The sequence below is a fragment of the Natrix helvetica genome, assembly GCF_964273705.1.
Source record: "Natrix helvetica genome assembly, chromosome: 1".
NCBI lineage: Eukaryota > Metazoa > Chordata > Lepidosauria > Squamata > Natricidae > Natrix > Natrix helvetica.
The window spans coordinates 191,795,594-191,811,992 of NC_138548.1; the positions used below are offsets into that span (position 1 = coordinate 191,795,594).

The 16,399-nt window shown below is 48.2% G+C and overlaps 1 protein-coding gene across 6 annotated transcripts in view; it reads left to right on the top strand.

The window, feature by feature from the left end:
* TRPC4 (transient receptor potential cation channel subfamily C member 4) overlaps positions 1-16,399 on the top strand; it is a 363,414-nt gene that overhangs the window by 111,094 nt on the left and 235,921 nt on the right. For all 6 annotated transcript variants that reach the window (XM_081936901.1, XM_081936899.1, XM_081936897.1 and 3 more), the window contains one exon: positions 2,482-2,886. In XM_081936901.1, coding sequence (XP_081793027.1) covers positions 2,488-2,886 — 399 coding nt within the window. In that variant the 5' untranslated portion in view covers positions 2,482-2,487. The remainder of the gene's footprint in view (positions 1-2,481; positions 2,887-16,399) is intronic.

Below are 16,399 nucleotides of genomic sequence, written 5' to 3' on the forward strand. Positions count from 1 at the left end.
CACCCTGAACTAAACGAGGCTTAGACCGCAGCTGTTTCCAACAGCATATTCTTTAAGGTGTGAAGAAAATATATATATACATATTCTAATTAATAAACAAACTTTAATACAAAAATAATAAATGGAAATAAAACAAAACTAACTAATGGTTACATTTTGATAAAGGAGTTCTGTCTCCCAGTTTCCTGGCAGCTGGACAAAGATCAGAAGTAGCTCTGGAATGTGTGAAGCATGCGCAGTACATCAGTGTCAGATAAGACCTTATGACCTGCGCAATAACTCTTTCAGTTTAACTATTTAGTGTCAATTCAGTCAGTTCAGGCTAGCAAACAATTTAACGCAGTGACAATAGGTTCCTCTAACACAAACACTAGATCGTCCGCAAAAGCCTGTAACTTAAATTGTTCCTTTTTAATTTCTAGTTCCTTTATCTGTTCCTCTTTACGTACATTCCTGGTAAATCTTCTAAAGTTAATATAAACAGCAGCGGAGATAGGGAACAACCTTGTCTTGTACCTTTCTGGATTGCTATACTTTGCGTTAATTCACCATTAATTATTACTTTGGCTTTTTGATTTGTATATATTGCTCTAATTGTGTTTATAAATTTGTCCCCAAGTTCCATGTGTTCCAATTGTTGATGCAAAAATTCCCAGTTCACATTATCAAATGCCTTTTGGGCATCGAGAAAAAATAGTGCAACCTGTTTTTCATTATGCACTTCATAATATTCGAGAATGTTCAGCATAATTCTCATATTGTTTTTTATTTGCCTTCTGAGGAGGAATCCATTTTGATCTGTATGGATGAATGATGTAAGGAATTTTTTCAACCATTCTGCTATTATTAGAGCAAAAATTTTGTAGTCTGCATTTAGCAGTGAGATTGGTCTGTAATTTTGTTTAACATCTGGTGTCCACCTTAGATAATTATTGTGGCCCAGCAGGAGCCGTTGGAGCTGCCACCAGACTCCGAGAGCGAGGGTCCCTATGAGTTGGCTCTGGAGGACCCTGGGCAGGGTTCTGACTCTGAGCAGGGATCGGAGAGTCTGGTCGGCCACCAGGAGGCGCCTGAGGCATGGAGCAGCAGTGAGAGCCAAAGGAGGGGGGCTCCGGATGCCATGCCTTGGAGCAGTGGGGAGGAGTCACGGGACAGTGACTCAGACATAAGCAGGGAGTTCTTAGATGCCTGTTATCGCCGCGCCCACAGGCGCAAGGAGCAAGGGCGCAGTTACCAGTGGTAATTGCTCTCAGCTGCTGATAAGTAGACTCCCCTTCAGTCTATAAAAGGATTGATTGAGCATACGCCCTTTGCAGAAGTCAACAAAGGAACTATTCCTAAAGTTCTATCTTGGAAGCTTAGCATGCTGGACAGCTGCTATCATGTCTCTATGTCAGAGGTTTCTGAGAGTCTTGTCATGGTGGATTGCTGCCAAGGATCTGTCTGTCTGTCTGTGCAATAAATCCTGTTGAAGTAGTTTTGGTCTGGAGTGTAATACCAAACAAAATAAGATTGGATTACTATGTATAAAATCATGGACAAAAAATACATCCCACAATGGGCTTCATCCATCTTAATCCAAGGCTTTGGGGAACAATTAGTTTTTCATGTCCTTATGGAAAAGTATAAAGTGGGAGCCATACAGATTTTTTTGGATGGGGGCGTCTTGTTTCAGAAGTTTTGAGGTTGCTTCCCCTATGTAGCAGTGACCCAGCTGCTCTGTACCCAAGATTTTTCAAGACAATTTTAATTAACAGAAGTAAAATCCTTGGGAATCCAAATATATAAAAGTGCAATGCCACTCACGCAAGCATCATGGAATCTCCAGAACCATAAAGCCTACAAACTTGAAATTTGGCACGTATGTTCCTCTTAGCTTCTAGATGCTTGCTAAGGAAGGATTTTTTGAGATGACCATCAGATCATTAGTATTTCTTATACTATTATTAACACACTCTGATACTAAGGAGCTAGGTGTTCTACTCTCCCCACTCCACCTGAAAATATCTCTGTTCCAACTGCCACTTGGGCATGTCCAACTCATGACTCATCCGGCCTGCAGGAAAGGGGTTTGGAGAGGATCAATAGGGCCAATCTGAGGGAGAGAAGGGGGATAGGAGAGGAGAGCTTATGTGGAGCAAGCCTGAGGAGAGAAGTGAGAGGAGATGCTGATCATAACTACTCATTAATTTTCAAGCTGTATCAATTTATCAAGCCCGATCCCATAGTTTCGTAGCGGAGCATGGGTATTCAACTAGTATGTATATATTCCTCATTCAAAAAATGTTACTGGAAAATACAAAAACTTAAGATTTTGAACATAAGCATATGGGGGGAAGGGTGTTTTTATTTTATGTTTTTCTCTTCCTACTGCTAAACACTATTTCTTTTTTATGGAAATGGGCTACTACAACCATAGTGTATTCGCAGTGCTATATTCCTTCAATATGCAACTGATGACTTCTTTCTATTCTGTTGCAGAAATACATGGTGAGGATTGTTTCAACTATGGCCCAGTTCTATTATAAGAGAAGCATCAATGCCCCTTACAGAGATCGCATCCCTCTTCGCGTCGTACGAGCAGAATCTGAACTCTCCCCTGCTGAGAAAGCCTATTTGAATGCTGTAGAAAAAGGAGATTATGCCAGTGTGAAGCAAGCCTTGGAAGAAGCAGAAATTTATTTCAAGATCAATATTAATTGCATTGATCCTCTTGGAAGAACAGCTCTTCTCATTGCAATAGAAAATGAAAACTTGGAGTTCATAGAATTGCTCTTGAGCTTTAATGTCTATGTTGGAGATGCTCTGCTACATGCCATAAGGAAAGAGGTAGTTGGTGCAGTTGAGCTACTCCTCAATCACAAGAAGCCCAGCGGGGAAAAACAGGTATCTGGGGAAGCTACCAGTTTATGAGTGAGCATTCACTCCTGTCAACTATTCCAAAGAAATATCTAATAGAATCAGTAGGTCTTTGGCCTAAGATCAAGTGTGTGAATTATGACAGTAATTCATGAAGGTTGAAAATATGGAGTATGCATATGAAAGATTCAGGTTTTTTTATTATGCTGCTGCTTTGTCTTGATAATTATTTCCTTAAATTCATAATCCCCAATGTGACTAAATAAATCATCTGACTACAGAGAAAAACATATAAAGAAAGAAAACTGACATATAAAAATTATGGCATGTGCCAATTTTTTTTTTTACTCAAATCCTTAAATCTTTGCCAGTAAAAATAATGAACATGATTATTTGGCAAAATATTTTAGTTTTCTCAGAATGAGGGGTGAACTCCCCACAGTCCTGAATCTTTTCCTTTAAAAAAAAATCTTGCTACAGCTGACAAGACCTATAACTTTCTTCTTTCATACTACAGGTGAAACTCAAAAAATTAGAATATCGTACAAAAGTTCATTTATTTCAGTAATGCAATTTAAAAGGTGAGATAGACTTATTACATGCAAAGCAAGATAGTTCAAGCCATGATTTGTCATAATTGCGATGATTATGGCTTACAGCTCATGAAAACCCCAAATCCACAATCTCAGAAAATTAGAATATTACATGCTTTGATATAGCACTTTGGGAACATCCAACTTCTTTTGCAATTACCTTTTGAGGCTTTCCCTCCTTATGGTCACTTTCCAGTGACTCTGGTGGGAGGGGCTACAGCAGGGTTTGTTACAGCCTGATTGGTCCAAAGACTGAGGGATTTTTCTTTAAGTATCCTCCTTTCCCTTGTGGCCCCCAGTTCCCTCAGTCTTTGGTCCAAGCAACAGCTTTGGCTCCTGTGAGGTACTTAGTGATTTTAGTCTTAATCTGGTTAATTGGATTCTCTAAATTGTTTTAAAATTGCGTAAGGACAGAGTCCTATTGAGGGAGTAGGGATGATTCCCCATGCTCCCGGGAGTGCCCAAGGGCCTTGGCTCTACTGAGCGCTGCTCCATTTAAATTTGATCTAAGCAGAAGAGTCGGGCAGCGAATTCGATCCTGCCGGCACTTCTAAGCCCTGCGGCAGCGCTTATCTACCCGATCGCTGGCTGCTACTTCAAAGGGCTTCCGCGGCCGAAAGCCTCCGCTAAGAGCGCAGCGCACAGCAGCGCTTATCTTCCCGATCACTGGCTGCTACTTCAAAGGGGCTTCCACAACCTAAAACCGCCGCTAGAGCTCCGTGCGAGGTCGACGAGGCGGCGGCAGAATAGGAACAGAAAAATCAGCAGCGTCCCTTGGAAGCTTGTTTCAGCTCGTTGCGAGGCTAACCCCTCAGAGCCAGAGAGAGCGAGGCGGCGAATCGCCCGGAGCTTCACCCACGAGGCACGGTGGCCATTTTGGTGCAACCTTGTGAGCGGCGGCGGCCTTTCCAATGCACAGTGAAGGCCGAGACGAGGCCTCTGAACCTCGAGGGGCATTCCAGGCCTACAGAACACCACAGCGAGGCCTAGATTCAGAGGCAGATGCCGCAGAAGACACGTGAGTGTATCATGGCCTCCACAACCTCGGATGCTCAGGCCCACACAGAGGGGGTGGAGGAGACCCAAGGCAGGCTAAGGCCCAGAACAGCGGCCTCCAAGCCTATGGCAGAACAACGCCCTTCCCGAGCGGCAGCCAAGGATGAGTCCAGAAGACAGAAGGCCCTGGAAAAACAGGTGGCCAGGGCAGAGAAGCGTGCTCAAGCCTCAAGGCCTGACTCTCCCTTTAGGTCCAGGTCTCCCCTTGATGCCAAGTCTCAGGCCTCTGAATCCCTGGCTAGGGGTTTCAGTCCCTCCTCACCCTCTGTCTCTCCGGCCCGACCCAGAAGAGAGGTGACCTCCCCCTCCCCATCCATTTCACCCAGGCATTACAGGGCAGGGGTGGAGGATCCAGGGGAAGGGGGATCCAGAGATTATTTACCACCAGCTCAATTAGCTCCTCGTGGGCCCCCAGTTATTTATTTATTTATTTATTTATTTATTTATTTATTTATTTATTTATTTATTTATTTTATTTGATTTCTAGACCGCCCCTCTCCCCGAAGGGACTCGGGGCGGTGTACAGGTACCAAATTAAAAACTTTACAAATAATCATAAATATAGTTAAAATCGAATTAAACTTTAAACCCCTGTACAAATTTATAAAAATTAAAAACTTAGCCTAAGACCAAAATTTAAAAATACAGACTGAGGTGGGAGAGCTGGAATTAGGCCAAACCGGCTAGATTAAACAGGTGGGTTTTGAGCTTCTTACGGAAGGAGCGGAGGTCCGTGGTTGTTCTAATATCAGGGGGAAGGTCATTCCAGAGGGTCGGGCCCATCACAGAGAAGGCCCTTCCCCTGGGCGTCGCCCGCTGGCACAGCCTAGTGGACGGCACCCGGAGGAGTCCCTCTCTGTGTGAGTGAATCAGCCGAAGGGATGTGTGGGGCAGGATACGATCCCGCAAATAACTAGGCCCTGTGCCATGGAGCGCTTTGAAGAGTATAATCAGCACCTTGAAACGCACCTGAAAAGCTACAGGTAGCCAGTGCAGCCCGCGCAGGGGAGGTGTTACGTGGGAGTATCTAGCGACTCCCGAGACTGCCCACGCGGCCGCATTCTGAACCAACTGCAGTCTTCGGGTGCATCTCAAGGGGAGCCCCATGTAGAGAGCGTTACAGTAGTCTAGCCGGGATGTCACAAGCGCATGGGTGACTGTGCGAAGGGCGTTCCGGTCCAATAGGGGACGCAATTGGCGCACCAGGCGAACCTGGTGAAACGCCCCCCTTGCCACGGCTGTCACATGGTCGTCCATTGACAGCCGGGCATCTAGGAGGACGCCCAAATTGTGTACCCGATCCACGGGGGCCAGATGTTCGCCCCCAATGGCCAGTGATGGAATCAGCTGGTTGAACCGGGGTGCCGGTAGCCACAGCCACTCCATCTTGGACGGGTTGAGCTTGAGTCTGTTACTTCCCATCCAGATCCGTATGGCTTCCAGACACCGGGACATCACTTTGACGGCATCGTTGGGGTGGTTCGGGGTAGAGATGTACAGCTGGGTATCATCCGCGTACAGATGGTAATCTACCCCGAACCCACAAATGATCTTGCCCAGCGGCTTCATATATGCATTGAACAGGAGAGGTGAGAGGATCGACCCCTGTGGCACCCCACAAGTGAGCGGCCTCGAGGTCGACCTTTGCCCCCCTGCCAATACAAATTGCACTCGGCCAGAGGGGTAGGAGGAGAACCACTGCAGAACGGTGCCCCTCACCCCCAGCCCCTCCAGTCGATGCAATAGGATACCATGGTCGATGGTATCAAAAGCCGCCGAGAGGTCTAGTAGGACCAGGATGGAGGAGCAACCCCATCTCTGGCCCTCCAGAGATCATCCACCAACGCGACCAATGTCGTCTCCATGCTGTGGCCGGGCCAGAAACTGGACTGGCGCGGGTCCAGATAATCAGTTTCCTCCAGGTGGCGTGGAAACTGTTGTGCCACCACTCTCTCTACAACCTTCGCCAGAAAGCAAAGGTTGGAGACGGGACGCTAGTTGGCTAACTCAGCTGGGTCCAGGGAAGGCTTCTTGAGTAGGGGCCTCACCACCGCCTCTTTCAGGCCGGCCGGCAAGAACCCCTCACTCAAAGAAGCGTTGACTAACTCCTGGAGCCAGGCTCGTGTGACCTCCCAGGATGCCAGTACAAGCCAGGAGGGACACGGGTCCAGTAAACAGGGCGGCAGGGCGGTTATCTGGGGACGCAATAAGGGTGGCACAATACTGACGCTTGGCCACTCTTAACGCCACAAGGTAAGTCCGTAAATGGGCTCTCACCTGTGATTGGTCAGATTCAGAGCGTGACGATCTCCGTCTGCTCTCTAGGCGTCTCTTGCGGCGCTTCATCACCCTCAGCTCCTTGGTAAACCAAGGGGCCTGGGTGGATCGCTGCCGCAAGAGAGGCCGCAAAGGCGCAACCCGGTCCAAGGCCCCGGTGGCCGCACTGTTCCATGCAGCCACTAGGTCCTCCATCCGGGTGCGGGTCAGGGCTACAGGAAATGGCCCAAGCTCCGTCTGGAACCTATCAGGTTCCATCAGGCGTCTGGGGCGGAACCATCTTGGACATTCCAGTTCCGCCTCCCCACTATGTGGAGTAGCGGCTGGGAAGTCGAGCCGGAGAAGTAAGTGGCCTGACCATGACAGGGGTGTAATAACTAAATCCCCTACTCCCAGATCACTCCTCCACCGGCCAGAGACAAAGATAAGATCCAGTGTGTGACCTCCCTCGTGTGTGGGGCCCTGAATTACCTGGGTCAGGTCCATGGCTGTCATGGAAGCCATGAACTCCCGAGCTACCTCGGATGTCTCCCCTACCGATGGCAAGTTAAAGTCCCCCATGACCAACAGCCTGGGGGTCTCAACTGCCATCTCGGCGATCACCTCGAGGAGCTCAGGCAGGGCTGCTGATGCATAGCGAGGAGCCAGGTATACAATCAGCAAGTCCAACTGTCCCCCTGGGCCCCATTTCACGCATAGGGACTCACAACCGGTTATCTGTGGCACAGTGGTCTCTCTCGGCTCAAGATCTTCCCTCACAATGACCGCTACCCCACCACCCCTGCCTAGTGCCCATGACTGATGAAATGTGCGGTAACCTGGCGGGCACATTTCCACGAGAGGGAGACCTCCCTCGTGGCCCAGCCAGGTCTCAGTGATTCCTGCCAGGTCCGGCTCCCCCTCCGACACCAAGTCATTAATGAGGGGGGCTTTGTTGACAACGGACCTGGCATTGCATAGCATCAGTCTCAGGCCCTGGCTCTGTAGGGCCTGACCACCTAGATTGCGGGGGTTGGGACATATGACCGGCCGTACCCAACGACCACGGCCCTGGTCTCCCAACCAGCGATAAGATCTCTGGCTACCCTCGCACCTGCCCCTCCCCACGACCGTTGGAATAAAAAGACCCTCTTCTGGAATATCACTACTCCCCCCCCTTAATGGCTCCACTCACTTCCTTATTAACTCCACCCGCCGGCTTGGCATTGGTCCCTCCCTCAGTCTGACTAGCCCCTCCCCCCACCCTGGAATCCCCTAAAAAACGAATAAAACATTTAACTAAAAACCCCCTAAGATTGTGCCTCGCCCCCAGTTGAACCCTCTGAGGAAGATCTTGAGGACTTAGAAAATTTACCTGCCAGTATCAGGAGACTCATATCTACTGCAATTTACAAGGATATCTCTTCAGGCCTAGCTCAAAGGGATGCTTCCCAGGGTAGGCCCAGTCCCGCGCCAGCTCCAAGGGGGAGTTCCCCTCCCGCTACCAGGCACCACGACAGTCTCGGGCCTCCTTCTCCTTTGGTGGTCAGCGAGGGTTCGGTCTTGGGGGAACCTGCCCATCTATACATTGGTTTCTCGGAAGATGAGGATTCAGCATCTCCCGAGGCCCCAGTTTTTCCAGGCCTCTTTCCACCTCCGGCCTTCAAGCCTATGTTACGCAAGGCCAAGAAGACCACCCAAATTGGCACGCCCCCCGCCCCAGTGTCCCAACACAGGGATCCTAATCTGGCCATGTTCATAAATCCCAATACGGATAAAGAGGAGGTTCCTGTGCCTCCCCTCTTCCTAGAAATGATCCAGAATCAGTGGACCAGGCCTTCCCCCCTGCCCAACCCGGGCGCTAACGACAAACGTTACTATAACATGGAGCAAGCCTTTGCCCAGGCACTGCAGCTTCCCACGGTGGATGCTCCGTTCGCTCTTCTGGCCAACGCTTCCTCTGTAGTCTCGGGTGATGTGGCTGACAAACTGAAGCCGGAGGACAAATGGGCAGAACTAACTCTGCGCAAAAAATTTACCGCTTCTGCCTGGGCCATTAAGGCAGCCGCGGCGGCTTCCTACTTTAACCGCACAACGGTTATGTGGCTCCGGCAGTTGCAGGACCGCATCCCAATTCAGGATGAGCGTCTACACCAAGACATCACCAAAATTATCTCGGCTACCCAATTTTCAGCTGACGCCACCCTCAACTCCATCAAGTTTGCGTCCAGAGCCCTTTCCACCTCTGTGTCGGCCCGGAGGCTCCTGTGGCTCCGGAATTGGCAAATGGACAATAAGTCCAAATGGAGCCTGGCGGCGGCTCCCTTTTCAGGTCCCAACCACTTCGAGGCCTCTTTGGACCACATCCTTGCGGAAAACAAGGATAAGAAGAAGGTCCTTCCGACCAACACAAAGAAGTCTGACAGCCGTTCCTCCTCCTACCATAGGTCTTCTTCCTTTAGGGCATCAGATCAGGATTCCCGACAGCAGAGATACACTCCCTATAGATATGACAGACAGTCAGCGCCCTTACTACCAGGACAGAAACAGGTATCAGAGTCAGTCTAAACGGCCCTTTCGAGGGGGGGGGCAGACATCCCTTTCGCAGGGGGAAATGACTTGAACCTGAGTCTCGCCATTGGCGGCCGCCTGGCGTCCTTCGTGGACCAGTGGGATCGAATAACATCCGATGCTTGGGTCAGAGCGACGGTCAGAGACGGACTCCGGCTGGAGTTCCTCGCCCATCCCCCGACGCTCTTCCAGACCTTTCCCTCCTCCAGGGATCCGGAGAGACCTGATGCTCCTCGCTGTACAACACCTTCTGGAGATTCAGGCGGTCAAATCGGTCCCTCTGGAGGAGTGGGGTCAAGGCGTGTACTCCAACCTATTTGTCGTCCCAAAGAGCTCCGGGGGATGGAGAGCGATCCTGGACTTGAAGTGTCTCATCTCCTACCTAGTGTACCGGCGCTTCAAGATATCCTCTCTAAAGTCAATTCTTCTAGGTATCAGGCAGGGTGACTTCATGTCGTCCATAGATCTAACAGAGGCATACTTACACATACCGATTCGGCCTTCCCATCGCAAATTCCTCCGTTTCTCCCATGAGGGTCAACATTTTCAATACAGGGTCCTTCCATTCGGCCTGGCTTCGGCCCCTCGCACCTTCACCAAGGTCCTGGTGGCAATGGCGGCTCACCTGCGGTCGAGGCCGGTGAGACTCCATTGCTACCTCAATGACATGCTTGTCCTTGCCCAATCACGATCACAAGCAGTACAGGATTTGCAGACCACCATCCAGATGCTGCAATCCCTGGGATTCACAGTCAACTTCCTCAAAAGTCATCTCTCACCTTCAACAATGATACTTCATCTAGGCACAGTAATAGACTCGAGGGCGGGCCTGGTTCGCCTCTCCCCGGAACGTCTGACAAGCCTCCAGAAACTCACAAAATGCGTCTACACAAGTCGGTCTGCTTCCATCCTCATCTTAGCACGATTATTAGGCAAGATGGTCTCATGCATCGGAATCATGCCGTGGGCGAGGCTACACTCCAGAACACTCCAGTGGACTCTCATCCCGTTCCAGAGGCAGAAACTGAGCAACTCTCCGCGCCCCATTCGGATCCCGCCAGACCTCCGCTGGTCCCTGAAGTGGTGGTTGCCCCGTCCCAAAACCAAGGGCCCGAGTTCTGGGAGCCGGACCGCATTACCATCATGACGGACACGAGTCTCTTCAGCTGGGGAGCGGTGATGGACTCCAGCCTGGCGCAGGGGAGATGGTCCAAATCCGACCTGCGCCACAGCATCAATTGGCTGGAGCTGAAGGCGGCCCGCCTCGCCCTCCTTCACTTCCGGAACTCGATCTCCAATCGGCATGTACTTCTCCTGACGGACAATGTTGCAGCAAAAGCACATATAAACCATCAAGGGGGGACCCATTCCAGAAGCTTGTGGTTGGAGGCTCGGAGACGGGGCTGTTGGGCGGAGAAGAATCTGGCTTCCATCCTGTCAGACCACATCTCGGGTGTGGCAAACCACCAGGCAGGCTGGCTGAGCCGTTTGAGGGTGGATCATGGCGAGTGGCAGCTCGACCCACAGATATTTCGCAGGATCTGCCTCAGGTTCGGCAATCCACTGGTGGACATGTTTGCCAGCCCGAGCAACACGTAGCTTCCCTGCTTCTTCTCCCGCTTTCCCGCCTTCAACGTTGAGGGCTTGGACGCCCTCAGAAGTCCGTGGCCTCCTGGTCTGCTTTATGCCTTTCCTCCCCCACCCCTAATTCAGGGCACTTTGAGGAAGATCGTTCTGGAGGGGGCTCTTGTCATTCTGGTGGCCCCCTTTTGGCCGAGGCGTCCATGGTTTGCGGACCTTGTCCAGCTGTCAGTGGCTCCACCTCCCGAGGTCGCCTTGAGCCAGGGGGTCCTGAGGCACCCGGAGCCCCAGTGGCTCCAGCTGACCACCTGGCTCTTGAGCGAAGCCTCCTGAGGGGCACAAACCTTTCCGCCAAAGTCATTTCCACCATCAAGGCCTCCAGATGCCCCTCGACCACGCATATTTACAACTCTACGTGGTCAGCCTTCACAGCTTGGTGTGGGAGGTTTCAGATAAATCCAACCTCGGCTTCGGTTGATCAGGTCCTCGAGTTCCTGCATCACGGGTTAGACCGCAGACTGTCCCATAACACATTGAAGAGACAGACGGCAGCCCTGTCCTTGGTCCTAGCGGGGGAGGGTAAGTGGTCGTTAACCCAATCACCTCTGGTGAAACGCTTTCTCAAGGGCGCGGCCAATCTGTGTCCGCCTCTGGTACATAGGTTCCCCACATGGGACTTGGCCCTGGTCCTTAGGGCCCTGACGTGGGTTCTCTTTGAGCCCCTGAGAACGATTCACCTTAGATTCCTTACTCTGAAGGTGGTGTTCTTGGTGGCCATTAGGTCGGCCAGACGCATCTCCGAGCTGGGCGCCTTGTCGTCTAAGGAGGATTTGTGTCAGTTCCATCAGGACAGGGTGGTCCTGCGTCTGGACCCGACCTTCCTGCCTAAAGTCAATTCCTTATTCCATAGATCACAGGAAGTCATCTTGCCCAATTTTTGCCCTTCCCCTGTTCACGAGAGGGAGGTCATTTGGCACTGGTTAGATGTCCACAGGGCGCTTCGTATTTATCTCAGGCGCACCTCCTCTTTCAGGCGTTCTGAGGCCTTATTTTTGTCTTTCCTTCCCAGATCCCTGGGGGCTAGGGTGTCTTCTGCCACCATTGGTAGATAGGTCCAACAGGCCATTTCAGAGGCCTACCAAGTGGTGCATCAGGTTCCACCTCAAGGTATGCCCACTCTACTAGGAGCACGGCTACCACCGCCGCCTGGGCAACCAGGGCTCCTTTAGACGATATCTGCAGGGCAGCCACCTGGGCCTCATCTTCTCCATTTGTTCAACACTACCGCATAGACCGATTCGCTTTGTGGGTAGGGTGCTCCAACAGGTAGCGACCCCCCCTCCTCCGGAGCGTTCGACCCACCCTGGGACTTAGCTTGGGTATGTCCCTGCTGTAGCCCCTCCCACCAGAGTCACTGGAAAATGAGCATTGGTCCTTACCTGAACACTGATTTTCAGTGACAAAGGTGGGAGAGGCTACTTTGGGGTTCTGGGGTCGGGGGGGTCGGTGTTTTTTTGTGTCTGTTTGCTGTTCCGTGTTTGGTTGTTCCTTACATACTGTTATCAGCTTTTCCATTCGACCTCAGGAACTAGGAGCCACGAGGGAAAGGAGGATACTTAAAGAAAAATCGCTCAGTCTTTGGACCAATCAGGCTGTAACAAACCCTGCTGTAGCCCCTCCCACATTCGTCACTGAAAATCAGCATTCAGGTAAGCTCACTTTGCATGTAATGAGTCTATCTCATATATTAGTTTCACATTTTAAGTTGCATTACTGAAATAAATGAACTTTTGCACGATATTCTAATTTTTCGAGTTTCACCTGTATTTCAGCCACTAACTTAGATGTTGGGGGGAATTTCAAAAAAGAAATCATATATTAAATCACATTTCAAAAGCCAATGTCAGTATTAATGTTGGCATCTATTCATTCAGTTTTTTATCCCAAATTCTGTTCATTTCAGCCTCTAATACAGGGACCTCTGTGATAAGGGTGCATAACATTTTCTTGGTGAATGAATGAAGAAATTGGGCAGTAAAAATATTGTAGTCACTATATGCTAAATATATGTACATATATGGTGAATTAATCCATCTCTAACCCCTAGTTGTCCTTTAAAAAAGCTAAATAGGGTTGGACTGTTCAGTACTTGAATGGGACACCACCAGGAAATCCCAGGGCAATAGACTAGCATCAAAATATGCATTTTACCAAATAAAATATTGCCAAATCATTTTGTAGCATCACTATAAGAAAAATAGGCCAGGTATACCCATTCTCAACTTAGTGTGCATACACCATGCACTCACTGTGTCAGAACGTTTGCACTGTGACTATTAGAAGGCAACCTAGGAACAAAACACAGCACGCAGAGACTTAGACATTTAACAGTAGTTTATATACAACATATACAGAAATATATGTGATAGCAAATACCTGACAAGTAAGCAATCTTCTTCTTAGCTCAGGAGAACCTAACAATGGATACCCGACACAAGGCAAGAGAAATATTCCCTCTCCTGGCTGCCTTATATAAACACTTCCTAAAGTGGTAAAGACTTTTGTGGACCTCTTCATAGTCTTCAACTGGTTATACCAATGCTGATTCATCTTCATTGTATCAGCCTTACATTTCATCAGTTTTACAGTTGCATCAGCTTTACAACTGGTCAGCTCTTAAATCTCAATACTTAACACACTGCATATTCTCATATAACTTTAAAATCTGACTTTAAAGAAAATTGTTCTTTCCAAGTTAGATTAATCAGAATAGAACTGGAAGGGACCTTGGAGGTCTTCTAGTCCAGCCCCCTGTTCAAGCAAATGATCTTATACCATTTCAGACAAGTCTGAAGAGGCCAATCTCTTCTTTAAAATCTCCAGTGATGTAGCACTCAAAATGTCTAAAGGCAAATTGTTCCACTGGTTAATTGTACATACTGTTAGGAAATTTTTCCTCAATTCCAGGTTGCTTCTCTCCTTGATTAGTTTCCATCCATTATTTCTTGTCTTGCACTCTAGTGCTTTGGAAAATAAATTGACCCACTCCTATTTGTGGCAGCTAAATCATAATTTAGTTTCCTCTCTAATCTGCAACACATTATTTTCTTCTTCCATATATCAGTTTTAATTTTGCTATTTTCTAACTGAAGTATCACTATGTTCTGATTGAGGAAGCCAGAGCAGAAAGGAAGAAGAAAGCTACAGGTCTTGATGACTGCAGCAGGAATCAACAGCAGTAGGGGGAGAAAAGTTAAAAGCAAAGCGAGAAGGTAGATCTGGGGTTGTATTATTCTAAATAATATGGATGAAATTACATATAATGCCAAAACATTGTTTTATTCTGGCTTGTAGGCAAACTCAATTCAGTGAAGTTATGTAAAAAAAAACTATGGTTTGTCACAACCATAAATGAAAATTCTTACCTCTGCTTTTTGTATGTAATAATAAAAGTAAGAAATATATAGAACTGTACAAGATATTTGATTTGAAACATCTTCTGAATATACTGTAGCTAAGGCAAAGTGGCAGACCATCCTCTGAAGAATGTCAACCAGTCATTACTTAGTGCTCCCCACGTCTGCTTCAAGCATTGCATACATTCATTGGAAAAGAAAAAGACACTTCCCACTTTAACAGGTGCAAAACAACTTCCCCCCTCCCCACCATACATTCTTCCATATATTCCCTTCCATATACTCTAGTCCAGTGATGGCTAACCTTTTTCTCCTCGCATGCCAAAATCGTGCGCGTACTATCGCGCATGTGTACCCACATCCTCAATGCAGTGCGCATATGCATGTAACCCCCCCCTGTCTTCCTGTACCACAGTGGGGGGGGGTGTTTTTGCCCTCTCCAGGCTCCGGAGGCTTTCATTGAGCCTCCAGGAGGCAAAAATGGCCTCCCCCAAGCTCTGGAGGCCCTCTGGAGGCTGGAAACAAACCTGTTTACGGAGCTCTGGAACTTCCAGAAGGTTCATTTTTTGCCCTCCCCAGACTCTGTAGGCTTTTTTCAAGCCTCCAGGAGGGCGAACACCACTTTCCCTCAGGCTCCGGAGGCTCTCCGGAGGCTGGAAACAGGCCCATTTCTGGACTTCCGGAACTTCCAGGAGGCTCATTTTTTGCCTTTCCAGAGACTTTCCTCAAGCCTCCCTCTAGGAGGGAGAAAATGATTTCCCCTGACCTCCGGAGGTCCTCCCTAAAGCCCCCTGGCACCACGAATGTGGCAGACACTTGAAAAACAGTGGGCCGGTGGGAGGTGTGCATACAAAGGGAGGGAGCTGTGCTAGGCAACGGCTTGCATGCCCACAGAGAGGGCTTCGGGTACCACCTGTGTTACGCGTGCTATAGGTTCGCCATCATGGCTCTAATCCTTGAATCTCTCCCATGTTTTTGAATACATTTGATTGGTTGATGCAGTTGGCAAATAGCTTTATGGTTGACATGACTCCAAAAAACACCCCCAACGAAATAAAACTTCAAGGCTAGAAGTTGACTTGACTGACCTGAATTTCCCTCCCCTCACTTGTGAATGGATCAAAGACTTCCTGACGGATCGTCCACAAACAGTAAGGGTTGTGTCCTTTACATCTTCCACGCTGAAGCTCAGCACAGACTCCCCTCAGGGCTGTGTGCTCAACCAATATCTGTACTCACTGTATACATATGACTGCATATCCTCTGATCCATCAACATCATAATAAAGTTTGCAGACGACACAACAATGCTGGGTCTCATAACTGGAGGGGACGAATCAGCACACAGGGAAAAAGTCCAGAAGGTATCTTCTTTCATCCAAACTAATCCCTCTGCTTGATAGTACAATTCCCAGTTTGGTAATCCAAATTCACCTCGAACTCTTGCATCTTGCAACATTTTTATATTAATTCTTGCTTTTTTCCCCCTGCCATATATATTCCCCACTATTTTAATCATACTTTCAAAGTATTTTTTCTCTAATTTTATCGGCATTGTTTGGAATAAGAATAAGTCTTGGTAGTATATTCATCTTTACTACTGCTATTCTTTCCATCAATGATAATTGTAGGTTTTTCCATTTTTTCAGATCTATTTCTATTTGTTTTCTCACCTTATAATAGTTCTCCTCCTTTAGTGTTACGCACCTTGATGTCAATTGAATACCCAAATATTTCACTTTTTTCACCATCTGTATGTCCAGTTTCCCCATCAACTCTCTTTTCTGTTTTTCTGTCATATTTTTCACCGGAAATTTTGTTTTATCTTTATTAATCTTCAACCCCGCTACTTCTCCATATTCTTCTATTATTTCAACTAGTTTTGGCCCTGTTTCTATTGGATCTTCCATAATAAACACCAAATCATCTGCAAATGCTTGTAATTTATATTCTTCTTTCTTGACCCTCATCCCTTTTACCTCTTTATTTTGTCGCATTTTTCTATTCAAAATCTCTAGTGTCAGTATAAATAATAACGGTGATAGTGGATATCCTTGTCTAGTTCCCT